The sequence below is a fragment of the Aulostomus chinensis genome, chromosome 2, assembly GCF_037954235.1.
Source record: "Aulostomus chinensis isolate RoL2024-O1b breed Wild chromosome 2, RoL_Achi_v1.0, whole genome shotgun sequence".
NCBI lineage: Eukaryota > Metazoa > Chordata > Actinopteri > Syngnathiformes > Aulostomidae > Aulostomus > Aulostomus chinensis.
In genome coordinates this window covers 22110745-22134912 of record NC_141321.1, presented here as the reverse complement: position 1 = coordinate 22134912, position 24168 = coordinate 22110745, and the positions used below count along the sequence as shown (strand labels likewise).

Sequence of the window (24168 nt, the reverse complement as noted above, 5' to 3'; positions counted from 1 at the left end):
CACACTGCACTGTTTGTGTGTGTGTGTGTGTGTGTGTGTGTGTGTGTGTGTGTGTGTGTGTGTGTGTGTGTGTGTGTGTGTGTGTGTGTGTGTGTGTGTGTGTGTGTGTGTGTGTGTGTGTGTGTGTGTGAGGGAACGACTTTGCGGTTTCTCTGTTCACATACAGTTTGCCAGCATTGGTTTTTCCATGTTGCTTGGAAGCATATCTTTTCATGTATGACTCCAAGGGTATACATAGTGACCTCAAATGCAGCACTCACCTCTCTGGAGACTGTTATGCATGAATGAAGTCATGAATCACTATAAAGTTCTTGATCATTGATTTCATAAAATGAGGTATTAAAATGGCCCCATTCTTTCTCCTTCTGTCTATTTTGTAGGCATGAGCCATGAGCCAAAGTCACCATCCTTAGGAATGATCTCCACAGCAACCCGTACCACGGCGACGGTCAGCCCCCTCACCCCGTCGCCTCTTAACGGCTCTATCGTAGCCAATGGAAGCCCGGCTACCCAGTCGGCTCATTCTGGATTTGCTGCAGCCCTCCGTAAACTGGCAAAACAAGCCGAAGAACCACGAGGTAAAGACCCACCACCTGCACAGTAGCTGTGACACTTAAGAAACTGACAGTTGGCATTGTTGAATTTTCAATTTCAGTTTCTAGACTATATTTAGAAGGTTGTGTTGATGAGTACAGAGAGGATAGCTGCTTCTGGCCTTGGCATCACACATCTGGAGAGCCTTGTTAAGAGTCACCACCGTGCAAACACACATCACAAGATGTACAGAAATAGATGTCAGATTTTCAGCCTGAGAAACTGATCATTTCTCTGTTTGTCCAGGGTGAAATTATGGACAGAAATATTTTTTTTAAAACTACATTACGAGAACTGTTTTTGCTTTCAAACAGCTATCTAATTTGGTGATAGAATTAAATATTACCATTTATTGAGCCAATATTGAAATTTATTGAAAAGTAAAAATGAATTTACAAACTTCTACTATATATATATATATATATATATGATGTAAATGTAAATCCTACAACCCTTTCATTGCGAAAACCAACATAACCACTAAACACTTGCAGTTCTGATTTTTCTCGTGTTTTTCTTGGATTCCTTTGAATCCAAATCCAACCTGTAAACTTGATGTTCAAGTTACTTTCAATTATATTACAAAATATTACACAACTGGCTGACCTGAATGAAAAGTCTTTTTGTCATTTTGGTTTACACACCACATGACAGTGGTGAGGATGTCACAAATGACAAGATCATTCACGGGCAGGAGTCCCCGATGTGTGTGTGTGTGTGTGTGTGTGTGTGTGTGTGTGTGTGTGTGTGGTCTTCAAACAATGGTTTGTCACAAAAAACACACATGTGAAGTGACATTACAAATAAAGCAATACCATATGGGAGACAGGATCCTTTGTTCTAAAAAGGCATCCTTCTGACAAAAAGTTAGTCAGGGCGATTTGCAGTGAGCCACCAAAAAGAGAGGGGGAGAGAGAGAGAGAGAGAGAGAGGAACATTCCTGTTTCTGTTCATTACTTTAAGCCAGTGTCTTCTCATGTTGGAGAATAGTGACCCAATTGGCTTATGATGATCTCCATAGGGAAACATCACCAATGGAGTTTTAGCTGTCCCACAACAGAAAAGCTGACTTGCTTACCAGCTTGTCACTGAAGTCACTGGCACTTCTCACTTGTGCTGACAGCAACCTCCAGCTGACTCACTCAACCCAGAAAACTCTCCAGCGAAGGGTGAGGTGAACTTCCAGCATACGTCCCAGTGCTGGGCTTAAACAGATCTTGAATCAGAGTTAGCACACTAGCTATACTGAGAAAGCTAAGCTAAAAACAGTAACTCTGTGATTGAGAAGTGCACACTACCAGTGACAAGCTGAAAAGAAACAGCTGCACTTCATGTAACCGAGCATCTTGGGTTCGCTCAACCAAATAGGTTTAATTGGAAAGAAATAAAGGGAACAGTGAGACATAATGTTAATGCAGGACTTCCCCTCCTGCTCAAGTCAAAAGCAGAATAAGTCTCCACCCTTACAGCAACATTTAGGGGACACATTTTCAGTCTCCAATGCAGAGGTCGTAGTGTGATAATGGTATGGGGCTCACTGGCTGATGTCTGTCAGCGTTAGGCGAGAGCAAAATTAGGGGGCTAAAATCATGTAACGTGAGCTACGCTTTAGGTGTTATGAGCCTCCTTTGGAGCTGTGTGTTTGCGTGGAGGGGAGGGTGATCGAGCTGTGTGTGTGTGTGTGTCTGTGTGTGTGTGCGCGCGCGCGCGCGCATACATGTGTTTCATGGACAGTATGTGCAGTTGAGTGCAGAATTGCTAATAGCAGTGGAGTGATATCCGCGCAGAATTGAATTAGTTAGTGTCCCTTGAGATGCTGGGATGAAGAGGAGCCACTCTAGCTGACCCACTTAATGTGCTGCATGCGTGCGTGCGTGCGTGTGTGAGTACATATGTACACTTTGTGGTGCCTGTCAGTGTGTTTATGCTGTCCCACTAAATCCCCGTCATACATTCCTTCTTATCAGTGTCAACAGAGACACATAAAACATGTTTCTGAATTCCCATCTCTCATAGGTCCAAACTATCCTTTTAGATTTGCTTCTCCAGGGAATCATTTAGGTGCTCTGAGAGAGCTTTGTGGGTTTCTGGTTCTTCTATGATTTATGTGTGTTTGGTAAATGTCCTTAAGTGCTGTTGATGCACATGTACATGGAAGCATTTAGCAAACAATGTGCTAAGTGTCTCTTAATTACACATGCATAAACATACAAACCCACATAGGAGGAGGAATGTCGATTGGAAGATTCTCATTGTGGAGTTTATTGAAGGTTTAGTAGATAGTTGTGTGCGTCTGCAAATGTACCTCTATGCTTGAGCACCAGAGAGGAGGGAGGCCCAGCCACCCCAGCTGTCCACCCTTTTTCTGGCTCTTAAATCAGATGGTCCCCTACTTCCTGTCTGTCCCTGGACACATTGCTCCCCAGCTCACTGCAGCTCAGGACCCAGAACCCTGCAAATGATTTATTACCCACGGAGACAGAGAGGGTTCAGCTCCAAACTCTCCTCACCTTCCTCTCAATCCTTCTCCCCTTCATCTTGCTTCACGCCTTCAACCATGCATGCCAACTCTATTATTCTCTCATTCGGTCTCCAAAAAAAAAAGAAAATCCACTTCCAGAGTTCATTCCTATCTCTCAGTTTTTTTCTTTAGCTCCCCTTTTTTTTCATAGTGATTTTTCTTTCTTATCACTCTGGTTTATCTTTGGGTTCTCTCAGTCATGCTTTTTAATACATATATGTTTTATCATGTTGCAAGGCCAGGATGAGTGTGTGCTGTTCTGTTTGTATTCCACAGGCTATCAAGCTCCATTCTTTGTCTTTGTCACACAAATGCATTCAGATCCCATCTGATAAGGCCCTACCACCTTTTTACTAAAAGCACAAAAAAACCTCCTTTGTTATCTATGTGGCCTGCTGACTGTGCTGCCTGGTGTGGGAGGAAGTGATGTGTGGTTGAGTCAATCATCGGGCATAAGGGGGACTCTCCGTGTTGGTGCAATAGCTCTGGGGTGGGCAGAGGCATGTAGCCCCCGGAGCCCCAGCCACCTCTCTGTCTGCAGAGCCTGTATTTATAGGCAACACACACACTCAAACACCCCCTCACATACAAACAGTTGTCTTTGCAACTGCGTAAGCCTTGTGATTTGTTGGCGTGCTGCAGCCTGTTGTCTTTTCATTAGCTACGCTGACTCGATCTCTCATCCTGCGGTTGATGCTTTAAGGTGCGGGATATATGGGGTACTGTGACTCATGGTCCCATGGCCTGGAGGAATTGGATAGGTTAGGAGTTCTAGTATCACCAGTTGCTAAACTGAACACGACCACTGCTTATACACACGCACTTCCCCGCATTGTGACTTGTCTGTAGCGAGTCTAATGAATACCGCTATGAGTGCGGAGTGTTGGGGGCTCTGAAGAAGAGAGGTGATGGATAATGAGTATTAGAGCAGTATAAAGGACACACACTCATCCCATGAACACACACAACGGCACTGACATATGCATGCAAGCACACCACACACGAAAACACAGATAACACACTCCCTCAGAAAGGCAATCCTGCTGATATCTGATTAATTAGGCAGATCTGGGTCTAATCCTCTCAGTTGTTTCTTCTCACACTTCTTGCTGATAGATACACACCACCAGAATTTCCCGACTGGTTTCATACCAACTGTAGTGAACTGCCTGGAGAGAGAATAAAAGAGTACAAGATAGTTGGAGTGAATTGGCTGGTAAGAAGAGGAATCGGAAGTAATTAGCAGATTTGTGAAAACGTGAGGTGTTTGTCAGATTGTGTGTATCTTTACATTGGTGTGTGCGCGTGCGTGCGTGCATCTGTGTGTGTGTGTGTGTGTGTGTGTGCGCGCGTGCGTGCGTGCGTGCATCTGTGTGTGTGGCCAGAGGCTCCCCTTGTTTCTGGGAGCCCAGAGCATGCTGGGACAGTGAGGCAGTGTGTCTCTGACCTCTCCATCTGGAGCCTGCCTGGAGCTTACCGTCTTGATGTGGTGTGTGTGGGTGTGGGTGTGGGTGTGGGTGTGTGTTGTTTCTTCAAGGCAAAACCCTTCAGGCTGTGACAGTAAGTGAAACACTCACAAACAAGCTCATTTGCACGCCCCCCCCCCCCACACACACACACACACACACTCCAAAACTCTACATTTTTAATGACTCTCTTGAGCAGTGCAACAGTGAAGCCACATTTAAACATAATATACAGTTTGTACAGTCAGCAGAAGGCATAGAGGATTGCTCCCCTTATTTCCAGCCGCCATCTTGTACCGTCTTCCTTTCCCTCGCTGGCACATCAAAACACACTGTGTCTCTCCCCTCCCCCCACACAGTGATGCAGATTACAGGCTTTGTGTTGTGTTGTCAGTGCATGGCCAAGACTGTCGTAGCAGGTGTGTGCAGTGTGCAGTGTTCATCAGTGAATATTGTGTGTGTGTGTGTGTGTGTGTGTGTGTGTGTGTGTGTGTGTGTGTGGCTGTGGGTAAAAGTGCACGGTGCTGGTGCAGTGGCATATGGATGCAGGGTTGGCTGGGCACTGCTATGCACACCAGGTGTGAAATGGACTGTTTAATTAAGTGCTGATGTTGTTGTAATGCATGCTGAGACGGAGGAGGAGTGGGGTGTGGTGGGTGTTTTGGCGGGTTGGAGAAGAGCACCCTCTGCCTGGCAGAGCTGGGGCTGGCTGGCTGTTTGGCAAAGGTGCTGTTAGTGGAGGTGGCCGTGGCAGAGGCTGGGTATAAGGGCCATTTGGCAACAGAAAACCATTTTAGGTAGTGGAAGCTCAGTGATCCAAAGGGATTCACTGTTACAGCTGTTGGACTCTCACACTGAAACAGCTGAAGAGCTGCGGTGACTTTTTTGGCTTTTGGATTAGGTCAGTAGCTGAAGGTAAAAGGTGCCATCTACGCAGGGACACTCAGCCACAACCTCTGACCACAGTTTGGTTGGTTTGTTTGTTGAGCTGTTGGTGCTGTCGTTTGAATGTGTGTGTGAGCGCATGTGTGGCTCAGCTTGAGCGGTCAAGTGTGGAGGCAGTCTGGGAGAGCAGAGACTGGTAATAGAGGAGGCGATAGAGAAAGGAGCTTCACATTAATCACACATAGCATGAGACTGAGGCAGCAGTCTCTCATTTTCTCTTCCTCCTTTTCTATTCTCTTTCCCTCTATCTCTACCTCTTCCATCCTTCTCTCTCCCTCACTCCCTTTACGTCCTCATGACCTCGCCTTTGGTTACATTTAAATTTCAAATAATGCCAGTACCTGAAATCTCTACCAGTGCTCAACTGGACCTTTTTTCACTTTTTAGTAAAAATGCTAGGCTAACATTCACCAATAGGCCCAAGTGTCTCCAACCATAACTTAGAAGATGAGCTAATCATCTTCCTGAAGATACTGGTGAATGTGTTGATGCCTCACTTAAAGTCAAGTCCTTCTTGAGGTGTTCAACTGTGTGGGTGCTAGCTGCTGGCGTGCTAAAGTTACCTGCAGCAGCTGCAGGGGACTTGGCTGTTACACAGCTAACAAAGCGTCCTCAGGTTAGACATGTTGCCCTTGACAGATTTTGGAATGACATTACAAATATTGTATCTTTGTCAAGTTTTGAAAGTGTACTCACACTTGTGTCAGCTATCTGCTCAACAACACCCTGTGACTTGAACAAAAGCTTCAGAGCCTCTCTCCCCTTTCTCTGTCCTGAAGTCGCTGGATTTTGGAATAGATTTCATTTTTATGTGAATCTGTAGTACTGGTGTACTTCAGCTGGAAGGTACCACATTTGGTAACTGACTCCACCATCACCACATACATGTGACAATCATAAAGTGCTGGTGGAGATGAGATGAGGCTATTTTAGACTGAGATGAAGGCCTCTGCTTCTCTCCTCCTCCTGCTTTGCCTACAGGGCTAGCATGTGTGGCTTCTCTCTCTCTCTCTCTCTCTCTTTCTTTAGAGAGATGGAAGGGGAGGAGCATGGAGTAGAAATGACATTCATTCGGTGGCAACCGCATTAGATTTGGCTGTATCAGATGGCACTGGGATGTCAGATAGGGGAAATGAAAGTGATTGATGTGGAAATTAGAGGGGGCTGGACAAGAGAAAATCCTGGAGGATGTATAGAGATGTAATATGCAAGGTTTATGAACATAGATCATTTTTCATATATATATATATATGTGTGTGTGTGTGTGTATATATGTGTATATATATGTGTGTGTGTGTGTGTGTATATATGTGTATATATATATGTGTGTGTGTGTATATATGTGTATATATATATGTGTGTGTGTGTGTGTATATATATATTTATATATATATATATATATATATATATATATATATATATGTATATGTATGTGTATGTGTGTGTGTGTGTACATAGTAAACCGCATTGTCTGACATCATCATCATTATTGACTGAAAATAAATGTATTAAGGAAACTTGCCCCTTGAGCCTAACAGGTTGAGTTTATCTGCTGTGTAAAAAGCAAAGGAAAGGGTTTAAAGAACAGGAGGAAATGGATGAGGAGGAGGTGGGAGTAGTGACTGTGAGGGCTATTGTAGGAGAGGAGGAGGAAGCAGTATAAAGGAATAATCGCTGTTTTGAGTTTTTCGTTTATATATTTAAGGAAGGACGTATGCAAGAAGCTTCTGAAAGAAAATAACACTGTTGGTAGACGGCTCCTAGTCTCTTTTATTTCCTTTTTCCCCCTCACCTGCCTCTCCTCCTGCTCTCTTAATTATTTAGTCTGTCCTGCCTCTTCTCCAGTCTGCTCTGCCTCTACATGGAGAAGGAGGAGGAAGAGATGGGAAGAGAGGGGAGGTGAGAGAAATAGATGGAGTGGAGGTCTGTTGCTTAGCAGTTCAGCATTACTGTGATCACCCCCCCACACACCTCTTCCCTCCTTCCAGCCTTATTTGTTCCCCCAGTCTTGTGTATGGCTGTTGTGAGTGTGTATGTGTGAGTGTGTGTGTGTCTGCGTGAGTGAATAGGCAGTGACACAAGAGCTGTATTAAGTGTAGCTCCATTCCCCAGGCTGAGTGGGCAGCTATTGATTGGCCTAGTCTTGCAGGGGAAAGTAATGGGTCTCCGAGGTGAGGGGGGAGGATTAAGCCACTAATTGCCATTGTGCAGACAAGATATGCTCGCCCTGCCATAACCCCCCCTCCCCCTTTCACCATCCCCTATCCCCGCCACCCACTCACCCATCTGCACCCCTTATCTCTCTGCTTCCCTCTCAGCTCCATCTCCACCTCACCTCGCACCTCTTTTGCACTCTCACTTGCTGTGTTTTTTCTTCTTTCATCAAATCCCTCCCCACCTGATTTCATTTTTCATTTTCATGTCTCACCTCACATGTGTCATCACCATCTTACCCTCACACATCTCCTTCATCTGCAACCCCCCCCCCCCCCCCCATCACCACCACCACCACCATTCTTGGCTCCATAGATTTTCAGATTGTCTCCAGACCGTCACCTTGCTGCAATTATTGATTCTTTCCATTATTTAGTGGTATTACTCAGTATGAGGTGTTAAGAATGAGTCGATATCCTGACCGCACCTATCATAAGCTAATGTCTGTTAGGTAATGCTGCCTCCGAAACGGAAGCAAAGTAAAAAAAAAAAAAATAAATGTGTGGGCAGTGGGCACTGGGGTTGACAACTTTGATTTTTGTTCTAATGGTGATAACTGGAGAGGAAATAGACCTGAAACTGGCCTGAGGGTTCAACTTCTGTTTTTTACATAGGTGCGTGTAAGCACACAAGGTCACACACAAGCACCCATCTCCTGCTGTCCTTGATGCTGCAGCACTGAAGTGTGTGTCACGTTTAGAGGGTTGTGACCCAGTTTGATATATAATACTGTACTTGCAGGGACTGGGAACTGTGTGTGTGTGTGTGTGGGGGGGGGGGGGTTAGGGGGGTTAGGGTGGCTATACATGGCGAAGTGAACTCATGTGGTCAAAATATGACATTGCAGTGATATTTGATTGTGAGCATATAATTTGAGCATTGGAACTACAAAGTGAGAAAGCATAGAAAGGGAGGCATGTGACCAGACCGTGACCCTGGTCTCCCTGGAGGGCTTTGTTAATGTGGCACAGCCACAGCAGAGAAGCTCTTTGGGCGAGCTTTTCATCACCTGCTCTGTGTGTGTGTGTGTGTGTGTGTGTGTGTGTGTGTGTGTGTGTGTGTGTGTGTTTGAAGGAGAGGAAGACAACTGTGTATGGCTAGAAGCACCAATAACTATATATGCATTTAGGATGACTGTTTCATGCTCAAGCAGTGTGTGTGTGTGTGTGTGTGTGTGTGTGTGTGTGTGTGTCCTGCATGTCAAGGTTGTGTGGCTCTCACAGGGCTGCTCATCCTGATCACTGTCACTTTATAATAGAGGCCTAGGGCCATCCATCTGGTCCTCTGTGTGTTATTTGTTGCTGTTGTAGAGCTGCAATCCCTCCTCTTTTATTACCTGGAGTTTTGGAACTACAAGATCACACAATTTTGTTACATTTACATTACTGATAAATTTAGAAGCAGAACTCATGCTATCAGCATCCTTGCTTCTTTGCTGTCTCACTGTACTAATTTCAGTTGTTTCTGTCACTCTCCAGCTGCATCCTCCATCAGCAGTGAATCCTCTCCAGTGTCCTCACCAGCGACCAACCACAGCTCTCCAGTCAGCACACCCAAGAGAGGTCCCCTCGGTCCAGGGCCTGTTTTGGTTCCCCCAACAGGCCACAGCGTGCCAAACACTCCACCTGTAGTCACCATTGCTCCAACCAAGACTAGCAACGGCCTCTGGAGGAACGAGGGACGCCAGGTGAATTTTTGTTTTCTTTTGGTTGCTCTTTCTCTTGTTCTCTTTCATTGTTATATCCTGGTATGTTTTCCCACCATCTCTTATCTGTCTGTTAAGCAACAGTCAAGTGTTCATTCTTCAGCTTGCCTGCTAGCACAAACATGCACACAGACAGGCTCTCCAGGGATTAATGGATTTTGTACTTGGCCTGTAACCCATAGTTTGGCGGTACGTATTTGACATATGTACATGTGACATAGCTGGCGGGGCAATGAGTGTCTGCCGAGAACCTCCCCCATCACCCCGTCCCTCCCTTATGGCTCCATGATTCAAACAATGCCAGCTGCCACTGGGACTTCGAGGTGACAGTCTCAACGGCAGCTAACATCTGTGCTCCTCCAGCGCCCCCTCCTACTCAGCCCTCTTGCCCTTGGACCAGCCCCTCCCAGGTTGCCAGCCTTTAGCCTCTTAACCCCCACATCCTCCCTTCCAGCTTCATCCTCTTCTCTCAAGCAGTCAAGTGCATTCTCCACCTCATCAGCCTGACACCTAGTCTCTATTACGTAGTGGGGAGAGCGACCGAGAGAGAGGGACGGAGAGCTGCTTGCTTTGATAAGGAGTGGATTATGGATTATGGCCTAGCTTTAAGCCTTCTTATCTCAGCTCAGGGCTAATGGTAGAGGCCAAGCACACTGTTATGAACAGCACTCGGCAACATGCGGACACTCCGAGACACTTTGACAGTTCTCTGGAGACAGAGAGAAGGGGGATAGGGAAAGGTGAGGGTGGAGGTCAGGCAGCCTGAAATGTGTAGGTACATTCAGGCCATTGTCCTCTTGCCTGGGTAACCCCCCTTTGACCCTCACCCTGTGTAGCTTTAGCTTTTTACAAAACAACCCATGCAGAGTTCAGGGGTCACTTAGAGATGGGGGAAAGGTTTAATGATGTCACCATTTCATACATTCCTTCAGCATAGCAAGTTTGTCATAGAACATGAAACAAAGGGCACCCTTCTCTTGTTTCCACATAGCTATAAACTGCAAGTAATCCTATGTGTATGTTTGCATGCCTGTGTTGGTGTGCACTGAGTGTGTGTCTGTAAGAGGTCAAGCTAGAATCGAAAAGGTCATGTCACTGGGTTTTTGGTGGCTCCAGCAGCTCCGGGGGCACGGAGTGAAAGCATGAGGAGGTTAAGGGAGGCGAGGTGGACAAGAGGAAGGGAAAAGTGGCTGTTGAGTATAGTCGGGAGACAGTGGCAACAGTGGGGATGCGTCACAAAAGCTCACGTCATAGCATCTCCCTATTTCTATAGTGTCGCTTCAGCGAGCATGTATCACTCTGTGGTCACAAAGAGCCAAAGGGCTATAAAGGACACACACAATCAAAATGTCCATCTCAAACCAAGATGATACTGTTGCCTATGGCTTTGTGTCCACTGTTTATCACTGATCAACACACGTCATCAGGGAAACAGCTGGTATTTCTTGCATCGTGCAATATATTGTCATATTTCCTTATCTAAGGAGTAATGTCAGTGAGTGAATGTAGACTTCAAGACATGAAAAAAAATAGTGAACAGTTAAATGCAGAGGCTGAAACTGATCTCTAGATCCCCAGTAAAGCATCCAAGAAAAGCTTGTTTGTTACATGTGAACATACAGTATGGGTGTCCTGCTTCTGTGAGTTGGAGGGTTTGATCAATGTCCCTCCGGCTGAGATATAAGTCTATCTTTCGCGGGGGGTGGGGGTAGGCAAGGCAGCGAAGGAGGGGAGGGCTTGGTGTGTTGGCATTTTGCTTTAATGACTGCAGGAGTCTGCTCCCGCTGCTGCCCGTAATTGCTTTTTAATTGGCAATTTGGATTCATGGCTCCATCTGAGAGGCGTAAACGAGCACTCTACAATGCGCGGGGTCTACCACCCTCACTGGAGGTTACAGGGGCCTGACTCACCCAGAGGAAGATGGTTGTAAATGGATGTGTCTTTGAGTGCTTGTATTTATGTTCTGTAGTCTGTGTATATATATGGCAGCCTGCTGTTTGGCAGTGTATATCTTAAAATAGGGAAATGTTTTTTTCTTCTTCTTTGGGTGAAAAGTTGAAAATGTGATGGCTGGGTGGATGTGTCGTAACTGAGCTGGATGCAGTTTTTTCTCGACAGTTTTCTTTAAAAGGAGCTATATCTTGCCTGTTTCACCTCCAACAAATAAAGAGGTGCAAATTATTTAAAACAATCTAGAGAACTTTAATAATATAACACAAACTTTAACTGCCTGATCATTAGCATCTTTATCCTTTGATTGGCCTTGAACAGTCATATGAAAGAGGGATCAAATCTTTCAGAAATCACCTGGAGTCTCACCTAAGATAACCCTCCTCTCAGAGGAATTCAGTGTATTATTAATTGTAACTAGTGATAAAACAACCAGGCCAATTTCGGAAGGTTCCTAGTCAACTAAAACACCTTTGAATGTGGTTGAAAACGAAAGTTGCTGAAGGGCGTGATCTAGGTTGTTTGTTGGCCTCTTCCCCCTAACCTCTCTACTTCTGGCATCCCTGCTAGTCGGTGGGACCACACCTTTGTTTCAACTTGGCTTTCAGTTTGTTCTTTGCACACCTGTAAAGTTATGTGACTCTGGCCTGCAGCAGCACAGTTGGGATGCTGTTGTGGTGACAAATTCAGTCTTTACAAAAAGAGACATAGAAAACCACCAAGCATTCAAAACCACCTCTTTGATAGCTCTTGCTGTCATGATGCAAGCATGCAAACACGGACACACACGTACACAGTGACAGTGACATGCACAGAAGCAAAGCTCTGTCATATGTTTTCTATGGTCATGCAAAAACAAAGTCTAATCCCTGAAAGACAAGGTGTTAGACAGGGGCGGCACGGTGGTGCAGTGGTCAGCACTGTCACCTCACTGCAAGAAGGTTCCAGGTTCGAGCACGGGATCTTTCTGTGTGGAGTCTCCATGTTCTCCCTGTTCCTGTGTGGGTTCTCTCTGGTACTCCAGCTTCCTCCCGCAGTCCAAAGACATCAAGAGGGGACGAGGCTGATTGATACTCTAAATTGACTGTAGGTGTGACTGTGAGTGTGAATGGTTGTCTGTCTATATGTGTTGGCCCTGCAATGGAGTGGTGACCTGTCCAGAGTGAACCCTCTCGCCCAAAGGCTGCTGGGATAGGCTCCAGCCCCCCCACCACCCTTAACAGGATAAGTGGTAGAAAATGGATGGATGGATAGATAGAGCTGGACTGCCATATGTTGAAATTCTCGTCTAGTTTTTTTTTTTTTGGTTGATTATTTCTCGTTCGAAGAACTTCCAGTGACTTTAGTCATTGTCATTGTAAAAGCAGGAAGCAGAGGCCAGACCATCATAAAACTGCAGCAGCAGCACCCCCGCACTTTGTTGTTTCACAGGCATCTTTGTTCCATCCTGTTCTGATGGGATTTCTGTGAAATTTGTTGGAACAGTTGATTCAATTTGAGTGGTAATCTGTATCTGGGAATCGCACCATTTGACATTTATTGAGTCATAGCGATGATTATGAAACCATGCCCCCGTCACACACAAACTGTGTCTGACACAGAATAATGAACAAAGGTTCAACCTGCATTTCATTCATATCAACTACTGGTCACCAGATAGTATACCAGAGTGTTAGTATAGTGTTACTGTTCAACAGGGGAAAATGTAAAAGACCTCGCCGGATCATATTTGCTAAGCAAGCGTGTTGTGTTTCTATAACTGCTGCTACTGGGAGATTTGGGGGATTTTTCAAAGAAAATAACTTGAAATCTCCACATGTCATACACCGATACCCCCACAGACACACACATGCCAGCTGAGCTAAAAGCTGAGCCAAAGTACCAGTCAGCAACTTCAATGAGTACTGTATGAGTGCAATAATTTTTTGGTTGCCATTATAAAAATATAAAAATTAGCAACTGAGTGCGAATACAGGGAGGTTTTACCGCTACATCGCATATTATGGTTATTTATTGCACATCCTAAAACTACCTTTGGAAAATAACAAGCATAGCTTGCTCCTACAAATGCACTATTTTTTTATAACAGAAGATATGCACAAGCCCTTTAATTGTGAACATTTGTGGTTTCCCCCATCCTCATGAAATTGGAATTTGCGTCATCATGTTTTGTACTTGAAACTGTAATCTGGCAGCACGGTGCTGCAGTGGTCAGCACTGTCGCCTCACAGCAAGAAAGTTCCGGGTTTGAGCCCCGGCTTGAGGACGGGATCTTTCTGTGTGGAGTCTGCATGTTCTCCCTGTGTGGGTTCTCTCTGGTACTCCGGCTTCCTCCCACAGTCCAAAGACATCAAGAGGGGACGAGGCTGATTGATACTCTAAATTGACCGTAGGTGTGACTGTGAGTGTGAATGGTTGTTTGTCTATGTGTTGGCCCTGGAAGGACAGAAACTGTAATGATAGTAATCCAAGAGTAGAATTAAAAGTTACCTTCAATATAGACTACACCAGGTGTTGCCAAGCTCATTAGCCTATAGCCCCCAAAATAAATGATTCAGAAGACCCTCTTTACTGAGATTACTGTATTTTAGTGCATGTGGACAAGGTCTATCCACTCACATTAAAGTTAATATCTATTTTAAGCTGACTTAATGTTTTTTTTTCTTTTGTTAAAAAAAAAATGCTAAAATACATTTTCTTAATCATTTTAAAATGATTACATATAATGACCCACTGAGTGATCCCTGAACTACATTATAATTAGCTACCTCCTAATGTGGAGCCGCTGCATTTCTTTAGAACGGCCTCCATTGTGTGTAAATGCATGTACAGTGTGCCTTGGTGATTATGATGGTGGTAATGGGGTTGTTGGTGTTGCGCTGGGGGTGTGCATGTGTGTGATGGAAGGGGGAGGGGATAATCATCACACCACTGACTTTGTAGAACAAAAAGGGAGGGGGGCAGCATCTAGCAGTTCCCCACCCACAATGTGATATTGACTTATTTTGACATATATATATGAACCTCTTTTCTGGTTGGCTGCTGATAGGGAGGGACGGTCCGCTGTCTCCCTGTGCTCATAAAGCTTTGAAAAGATGGGAGAGGGGTGGGGTGTTATGAGGTCAGAAGGTTGTAGAGAATAGAGTGCCTTAATGTTTAGTGAAGCGCAACAAACAACAAGGAGCAAACAGTAACATTAAACTACTGGAAAGAGGAAAGGGGCGGGGGGTCTAAGAAACAAAGAAGGATGTGGGGAGTCTAAACATTAGAGGCATTTGAGAATGGATGTTAGTGCATCAGTGTCAGCCTGGGTCAGTGGCTGCAGAACAGGACGTGGAGGTAATGGTCCACTAAATGGGATTTGTTTTATCAGCAGTGGTGTTTATCAGGAGAGAGAGAGAGGCCAGTTCTGCTGTAAGGTCTTTCTCTAATCCCAGGGAGCCCAAAGGTTAATTTAGTGGGGCAAGAACTGCCCTCTCTCCTCCCTTCTCATTTATGCGTTCATCTCTATTTTTCATTCCTGGCTAGTTGTTCCCTCACTCCACATCTCATTTTGTGAGATGACTGTTGTGCCATTCCTGTGAAAATCCTCATCGACTCCATATCCCTTTATAAACAATTTCCTTGTACAACACACAAAGGTTGCAAGTTTCTCTACATTTGAAGGCAGAGGGAAACCAAAGATCCAGAAAATACACTCCCACTCCCACAGCAGGATGTCTTTGTAGCTCTGAAACAGTGTGTGTGCCTGCTGTGTGTGTTTGGGTCTGTGTGTGCGCGCATGCGTGTGTGTGTGTATGCGTGTGTGTGTGTGTGTGTGTGTGTGTGTGTGTGTGTGTGTGTATATGCATGTGTGCATGTTGTGGGATTGGATAAGTGAGACCAAGCGTGCTGTCAAGCGTGAGAGGGAGGTGAAAGAGATGAAGTACGAAAAACTGAGGCAGTGGGATGTTGCCTTTTGGACTTTGTCTTCCCTGTAGATGTTACAGTGTTGAATACACACAAAGACACACACGCACACACACTGCCAGGATCAAAGTCATCGCACTTCTTTAAGTATTGATCTGGTACATCTACCGTTACCACATCATCGATCATAAGGATGACATCGCTTGTTTACAATTATAAGAAAAGCAGTTTCACCACTCTCTGGTTGTTAATGGTATATTCCTCTTAGAGAAATGTTTTATTTAGAGACATATGATGCATGTGAGAAAGTGGATGAATTTGGGCAGGAGAGAGAGAGTATGAAAGGCTGCTGCACTATAAACAGACCTCTCTTTCTCTCATCACAGGATGGGCTCCATGAGTATTGACAAGCATGACGGTCACAGGTCCTCACGAACAATGACTAAGACTCTCTCCTTGTATCTCTCTCCAGGCTGACTCAGGGCCTCGTGGGGCCAGCAGGGAACGTCTGGGTGCAGAGGGCACCCTCCCCCAGGAAAAGGGTGGGCCCTCAGTCCCTGCCCACCTCCTGGGAAACCCCTATGCCTTTGGTCTCACCCCCGGTGCTGTCATGCAGGACTCACGTTTCCAGCCGCTCAAGTGAGTCACAAACTGTTCCGCCTGTTTTTACAAATATACAACATCAATAATTCATGGATACATTCATGGAATGAGCAGTTCCAACAATAACATTACTGAAGTTGTTTTCATTTGTGCAGAGATGTGGAAATTCTTCAAAAATGAACACCAATCAGTTTAAATCCCTCTCTTATTATTTTGTTACCAGTCTGCCTAGACAGTTACCTAATGCAGTTCCCCCTGGTCCCATACCTGAAGAGTACCTCCGTAGTTTCCGGCCCTATGCCACAACTGAGGATGCCCTCCGGATGCCCTCTTTGCCCTTGGGCCTGGACCCAGCCACTGCAGCTGCTGCAGCTGCCTACTATCACCCCAGCTATCTGCCCCATCCCTCCTTCACACCGTACAGGTAAGCCTCGACTAATAACTTTGTTTTGTTGACTTGGCACACATTTCCTCTGAGAGGAAATTGTGCAAACTAGTGCATATGACTGAAGTATTTTTATTGCAAAGGCTCAGCAGTTAACACATTAGTGTATAGCCGACCTTGAAGTCTTGCTCACAAAGGTAAAATATTCTATTAATTTTCTTTGTTCGTATGAGGAGATTTCTTTGCGTGTAAGATTTGATCAGAGACACCACCAAAAAAACATGGCAGGAAAAATTCAAATCTAGTTCCAAGGGAACAGAAAAGGAATATAAAAGTAGTATAGGTTATCGTGCCAGCGTGGACTGGTAGGTCAGCGAGGATCCATTAGTGCTGGGATATCTCTTTGCATCACATCAGAGCAGTTTCTCATTCGACTCCTTCCTGAAAACTTTGCTTATCTTCTATGCAGTAAGGTCAAGCACTACGCTTATTGTTCTTGTGCACAGATTTTACAGTAAACCAGTACTTATTCAGGTCTGTAATTTATTATTCAGTATCTACTTTATTAATAAAAGGCTTGTATCTATTTTTAAGCTGCCTAAAACAAGCCAGTTGGTAGCAAGAACCAATTTCCTTGACTTAACTGAAACCTAGTTATTCCCCAAGGAGCATGTTTGTGCATACTTTTTTGAGAAATAACCATTAAAGATTCCCTGCGATGTATATATGAGATAAGATACATGATCATTGCTGTGCCTTCAGTTCTCTCACAGTGAGAATTATGTTTATTTTAGGTATGACGGTACTGATAATCTGTCAGGGAGCAGCAGCAAAGTTAAAACTGAGGGTAAAATGCCAAAAACAGAAACTGCATGGATTATTTGTTAAGAAATGTGTTCATTTTGTTATGTACAAGATGTGTGATAATGTGCATTAAATGTGTGCATGTGTCGAAGGGCCCTTCTTGCTTTGGGCAATCACACAGGCTGCATATCCCCTGGTCTGTCAGCCAAGCTAGATCAGAGGACTGCAGCAGCCATCACACACTGCCCTGTAATGGATTTAATGAGGGGATGAGCAGTGGATGTCACAGACATACACATAAACACAGTTGTGCAGTCCCTGTTAGCTGCTATGTGGCAGTTTGGTTTAGCTGACAGACACGACTGCTGTCTTTAAAGATGAGGACACAGTGATGTCATTTCTTTGGAACAAAGGCACACAGGTTAATGAAAAACTGCACAAGCAGAGGCTGACTTCCTGTCTTTTGCATTGCAATCCTCATCTCCCAGGATGGATGACCCGTTCTGCCTCTCTGCTTTGAGGTCACCTTTCTATACACTGCCAGCAGGGGGAGCTTTACCCCCCATCCATCCCTCTGCAGTTCACATGCACCTACCAAGTGTCCGCTACCCTGGAGACTTCACACACCCTTCCCTATCAGCACTGCAGTCTGAAAGGTAAAGTCCCCTAATTTATGCGCACAGTCATTGAAGTGCATGCGTGTCCACTGAATTGTGTATGAATTGTCTCATTTAATTTCTACATCGCACTTTGCTTTCTAGGCTTCAACTGGAGGATGAGCTGCGGCAGAGAGAGAGGGAACGGGAACGAGAGCGCGAGCGTGAAAAGGAAAGGGAACGGGAAGCTGAGAGAGAGAAGGAACGGGAGAGGGAACGAGAGCGAGAACGAGAGAGAGAAAGAGAGCTGGAGAGGGAGAGAGAGCGTGAGCGAGAACGAGAGCGGGAGAGAGAGCGGGAGAAGGAGAGAGAAAGAGAACGAGAAAAAGAACTTGAGAGGCAAAAGGAGAGAGCTCTGAGGGAGAAAGAGTTGCAGGCATCCAAGGCTATGGAGAGCCACTATCTGGCTGAGCTCCATGCCATGAGGGGGCAGGAGGACCGAACCAAGCCTGAGAGACTCACTCCTAATCGGGCTGGTATGTGCCTTATGTTTCCCCTTTAGCCTCCATCAACTATGATTGACACTCACCCATGTGATATTTAATGACAAGTTGTTGACACACATGTTTCTCCTGCTCTGTAGACAAAACCAAAGAGCCCGCCCTTCCAGCTCCCAAACCAGTCCCACCAGGACTTCACTCTGCAATGGTACAATCACATCATGCAGTCCCTGGTCTAATTTCAGGCCACGGCCTATACATGGGGCCTAGTGCAGTGGGGACAGCTCTCCCATCCTCTATAATCGCTCAGAGGAACAATGAAGAGGAGAGGTGGTTGGCGAGGCAACGCAAGCTACGGCAAGAGAAAGCAGATCGTCAGTACCAGGTGTCTGAATTCCGCCAGCAGGTTCTGGAGCAGCACCTGGATTTAGGACGGACGGGGGACACACCAGATCACAGGACAGACCCTCTCAGGTGAGGCGACGACTGTAAACTAATGGAAACAAAGATTTCTTGTGAATTTGAGTTTTTATCCCAATGCTATCTGATAGTAACAGAAAATTTGGGTACACCTGTATCTGTGAGTTCAAGCCAAATCTCATGTATTCACCAATGCAAACACTATTTTGGGGGTGGTTGTCTTTCTTTGCCAGCCTGATGGAGATGGTGGGGCTTGTGTTTTGAAGCCTCAAAGGCTGATAAGCCTTAGAAGTTTGCTTTCTGGCAGGACTGGAAAAAAAGGCCCTTGTCAGAAGCGTCACATCCACTCTATTTCTGTCCATGCACCACCTTTTAGGCCTGACGTGTAGGTAAACAGACAGCTGTGTTTAGGTGTTGATGTAGAAGAGGGGTCCTGGTGAATGCTGTTTCATGATTTTTAGGTAGGGGTTTCAAACAGGCAACGGGTGGGAAGGCTAAGATACACAAAGGCTAATTCCCGGCTAATCCTCTCAACCTTGCACAGCATAAGCCCCCTACTTACCCTCCTTTGTTACTGTGCCTGTGTTTGTGTTGTTATGTGTAATTCAGAAGTGAGGTTTTGGTTAATGCTGAACTGGTAGGACACCGGAGATACACACACACACACATCTAGTATCGGTAACCCTATGGTATAATCACAGAATCACAGCTCACAGGCTGCAGATTGCAGATAACACACACATTTACGAACTCACACACAGAAATGCAAACACAAATAGGAAGCATGGATAATTTGACTGGTCATGCAGTTTGCTCTCCTGCCAGGTTTGGTTTGGAAAGATGTTCTAGACTGTGTCCATCAGCCATCTTTTCAAGTCTGTACATTCATTATGTATTCCTCTTTGCTTTCTCATCTTTTCATGTGATTATTTTTACTCTTCCGATGTCAGTCCTTCTCTTATCTGACTGCCTGTGTTTTGGGAGAATATTTCTCCTTGACTCTTTCCCAGAAGAACACCCTCTGAACTTGTTCTCTCCCTCTGTGCACGTGTATGTGCACATGCCATACTACAGAGGCCTAAGAGATCAAAAATGGTCCCATATATCTGGAGGACATTGTGTGCCTTGGCCACATCCTCACTCTGCTCTGGGCTACTCTGTCTGGGCTTGATAACACTGCTTTGCACAGACACACAACCCTGCAGACATACTGACACGGATAAAAGGAGCTATGCAAGGCATATAAGGACTCTGCTGTGTCTGTATTGCTTATGTTGTTAGGAAATAAGCTTTCCCAATTCTAGACGAGATATGGGCTTTGTATTGTGTGTGTAACTGATAAGCATGCTCCTCTGTTGCATTATATCTTTACAGACCAAATCATCTCGAACCAGGAAGCCGGGATCTCCACCCTCACTTAGGGGCCCCTCCACCTCTCATCTCTCCAAAACCTTCTCAGCCACTACGCGAACATCACCCACCACCTCCCACCACCCTGTGGAACCCTGCATCTCTTATAGAAACGGCCTCAGAGTCCAGACGTAACCACGAGCCCTCAGGGATGGGACACTATGAGCTCAGTCGTCTGCCCCCAGGGCCCTCCAAATATGAAGATGGAGTCAGGAGGAGAGAAGGTGGAGTGATGGAGAAGTATCCTCAACTGAGAGGTCCTCCTGGACTGCCAGAGCCCAGCACATTCCTCGCAGATCTGGAGAAATCCACCCAGTCCTTCTTTAGCCAGCAGAGGGCATATGAGCTGGAGGGAGCTGTGAAAAGCAATGCTGGACTGAAGAGCCTCCAGGGACACCAGGGGCACAGTAGACACGGACAAGGGCTCGGGATGGGGCAGGTATCCTCACTGAGTATGGTTCCAGACACCGTGCTGATCTATGACGAAGTCCTTCAGCAGCATCGAAGACCTGTGAGTAAGCTGGACCTGGAGGAGAAGAGGAGAAGGGAAGCCAGGGAGAAAGGTAATAACATAGGCCTTGTGTTGTACCACACCTGATGATGACCTCATGCTGGGAGGAATCATAGATTAGATTAGATTCTTGTGTGTGTAACAGTCATCTTTATCAGAATGTTTAAACAGTTGGTTGTCCGTAGTGACTTCTGTGTTTGCTGCAGGTTACTACTATGAGCTGGATGACTCATATGATGAGAGTGATGAAGAGGAGGTGAGGGCACATCTCAGGAGAGTATCAGAGCAGCCGCCACTCAAACTGGATGACTCCACTGAGGTAAAACACCTGCCAACACCCGTGACGGAAGCTCAAACTAGCACTCTTAATTTGCAGTGAAACAACTCTACTTGCCTCTCTGAGCAGAAATTGGACTTCCTGGGAGTGTTAAGCCTAACCACTGTGGGCCGGCGGGATGAGCTGGTGCAGCAGAAGAGAAGGAAGAGGAGACGGATGCTCAGGGAGCGCAGCCCTTCACCGGCTGCCTCGCAATCGAAACGCACTCCTCCGCCTCCGCAACTCAGCACACGCTTCACCCCAGAGGAGATGGACAGAGCGCCCGAGCTGGAGGAGAAGAAGCGTTTCCTCACCATGTTCAGGCTGTCCCATGTCACCATACAGCAGAGGAGAGGTAGGGGCATGAGAGTGATACAAAAATCAGTTGACCCCAATTCATAGAGCAAGAATCCCATCCTACAGTTTAAACTGACCCACTTACTAGTCAGTTTAAACTTGTTTTCTGAAGTAAATTAATCAATAGAAGGTATGTAACAATGACTCGGCTATATTAATGATATAAATGATAGTTGGCTTTGTGTTTTATGTAAAGACCTGATATTCTCAGGGATAGGGCTGGGTACTAAACTTAAAGGTGCCATAGAGAGGTTGAATGGGGTATTAATTCTTGTTCTGTGGTGTGATATGTAACCCCACAAAAAATGGTTGGGTCTGTGATGGCTCAGAACCTTCCTAAAAGGCTCTCTGAAACCGCTATGTTGCCATGTTGGGTTGAGAATGCGTCGTTTGTCCCTATTGGGGTCGTTTCTGACCTTATCTGGCAACCTCATTATTTATCCAAGTGCATGAGTTGACGGCGATCGGTTGCCGTGGTTTATTTGGCAACCTCATTTAACGACTACTCTGTGATTGGCTGCCCTCACTGTCACTGAAAAGAAAGTACTCCCACTTTCTTGGCTAACTGTCGCCGGTGCTAAGTGTGACTGCTACTGTCAATTGACAACATTCCATATCATACAACAACATTCGTAAGATAAGATACCAAGTAGCCACGGTCCATTCGCGGATCCAGCCATATATGCAGTAGCGGGGTGGCCGTCGGGACAACTGGGAGTTTTCCTGGTGGCCTGGCCCCTTGATAGCCTGCCTGGCTGGCGAGATTCCTTCCCCCTCAAGCCAGGCCAGGCCAGCTAGCGACAGACAGCGCAGATAAAACAAAGGTCTCAATTCAATCGAGGCCATTCCTTGAAAGGGGTGGGTTCAGTGTGTGTGAGTGGGGGGGCACTGACTGAACTGTGACGTAACTCTTAAGCCAAAACGCATTGGTCCATTTTCCCGCGGCGATTCAAAAAAGGGGAGATACTTCAAACAGAGGTTATGACACTGCCTCACACGTCGTGTGTATTCCCCACAACTGTGGGACGTTGAATAAACACCAAAAACACGAAAACGCTGATTTTCATTCTAGGTGACCTTTAACATTACTCAACACATGAAACTTGCAGTAAACAAGCACTGCAAGTGCAACCATGTCGCCTTCTTTCAATCCACTGAAATCTTTGCTCATTGCTTACAGCCTGTCAGACAGAACTTATTTAGCTCCATTAATCCAACAAACACAATGTTAATTTGATTACATTGTTATACTGCTTATTACTATAATGCAATAAAAGCTGGATTTGGCACCATGATGTCATTGGCAAAAGTTGCTTATGTTTTTTTTTTTTTGCAAGAATGTGTCACAATGATAAATGCTGGTCTGTCTGACAAAACTGGAAATTGACCCAACTTTAATAAGCAGCATATATTTAATAGTGTATGCATAATGCAGAGCTTTGCTTTTGCCTAGTTTGAAAGGTGAATTCAAGGTTCTTGTGTAGACACTTGCAGTAATGCGCGTGCGCACACACACACGCACGCACGCGCAGGCACACACTCTCACAGACAGACAGACAGGATTTGGGAGTGGCAGTAGTAGACTTACGGTGATCCCAGTCTAATCCTCTTGATTTAGTGTTTGCTGCCTACAGATGGCAGCACACAGCCTCCCTTGCTGTCACCTGCTCACACACATACACACACACACACACACACACACACACACACACACACACGCACTACCAGGAGGTATAAGTGCTGGTTAAATTGTAAATTAGTTACATACAGACAAATTTGCATGTTGTTCCTTTTTTCTTGTCTGGTAGATAATGAGAAGGTGGTGGAGCTGCTTCAGGCCATTAAAGAGAAGAGCATAACCTTGGATACCATCAGACATGCCCCCCATCCTCTGTGTAAGAGCCCTTCAGCACAGATCCCCGGTGAGACACATGCTAATGAACATCCCTTCTTGTCCCTGTTTCTTCATTTGTATGATGAATCTGGATGGAAGCTCAACTGTTCCCAGTCAGAACAATTGTATTCATCTCTATCTAGACTTCATCACAACTAACATGTTGAACTCTTTGCAGATTCTGCATTCTCCCAACCTGCCTCTGAATCAGAAGACCACCACAGTGTCAGACCACATAGCCCCTCCTCACATTGCCCAGCGTCCCCCAATGGCCAACCAAAACCCCTCGGGGACACATTAAGACCAAAGGAACCCCCTTCCCCAGCTGTCTACCCAGACAAGGCCCGGGGGCCCAGTGAGGGACAAATCTCAAAGAGGAGCTCTAGCCTGCTCAACAGCTTGCGGCCATCGCTCCCCCTACAGGCTAAAGAAGGCCTTCACAGCATGAATGGACGCACCAAACCCTGGGACAGCTTCACCCCGGAGGAATTTGCCCAGCAGTTCCATGAATCGGTTCTGCAGTCAACGCAGAAAGCTCTGCAAAAACATAAAGGTAAGCAGCACACAGCGAAGAAGACAGCACAATATGGAGGTCACCTTTCTACTGTACATTATACTCCCTCTTGTTCAGTTTCTCTGCGATATTGCAAATTGATCCACCATTAAATAAAAAGCTTTATAGTTGCATTCTGATAAATGACAACGTTCAGTGCAAAGCTCACTGACTATCACATGACAGTTGGAAATGTTTGTATTAGTAATAACTTATTCCTCATCGTGACATGTTGAAGTCTTTTGCATAAATTCAAATCTTTGAAATGATGAAATGCCTTCAAACGAGTGCAGGACTTTTGTCTCCATCTTCTGGCGGTGACTGTCAGCTCGTACCGACATCACAGGCTCCCATTTTATACTGCTAGTCGTCACTGCTGCTGCTTATAATTTGCTTTGAGTATCCTACCAGCCCTTTGTAAAAATGACACTCATTTGTTTCTCTGACTGCTGAGCTCTACCAGTTGTCTGTTTTGTACAATCCAAATCCTTTTAAAGTAAATTGACCTAAAGTTA

At 45.6% G+C, this 24168-nt stretch overlaps 1 protein-coding gene across 3 annotated transcripts in view; it reads left to right on the top strand.

The window, feature by feature from the left end:
* The window catches only part of gse1b (Gse1 coiled-coil protein b), a 170040-nt gene that overhangs the window by 140693 nt on the left and 5179 nt on the right, over positions 1–24168 (top strand). For all 3 annotated transcript variants that reach the window (XM_086184988.1, XM_086184994.1, XM_086185004.1), the window contains 12 exons: positions 381–578; positions 9219–9427; positions 15777–15943; positions 16131–16331; positions 17585–17752; positions 17858–18228; positions 18336–18666; positions 19987–20585; positions 20740–20852; positions 20940–21204; positions 23015–23128; positions 23279–23653. In XM_086184988.1, coding sequence (XP_086041114.1) covers positions 381–578; positions 9219–9427; positions 15777–15943; positions 16131–16331; positions 17585–17752; positions 17858–18228; positions 18336–18666; positions 19987–20585; positions 20740–20852; positions 20940–21204; positions 23015–23128; positions 23279–23653 — 3111 coding nt within the window. The remainder of the gene's footprint in view (positions 1–380; positions 579–9218; positions 9428–15776; positions 15944–16130; positions 16332–17584; positions 17753–17857; positions 18229–18335; positions 18667–19986; positions 20586–20739; positions 20853–20939; positions 21205–23014; positions 23129–23278; positions 23654–24168) is intronic.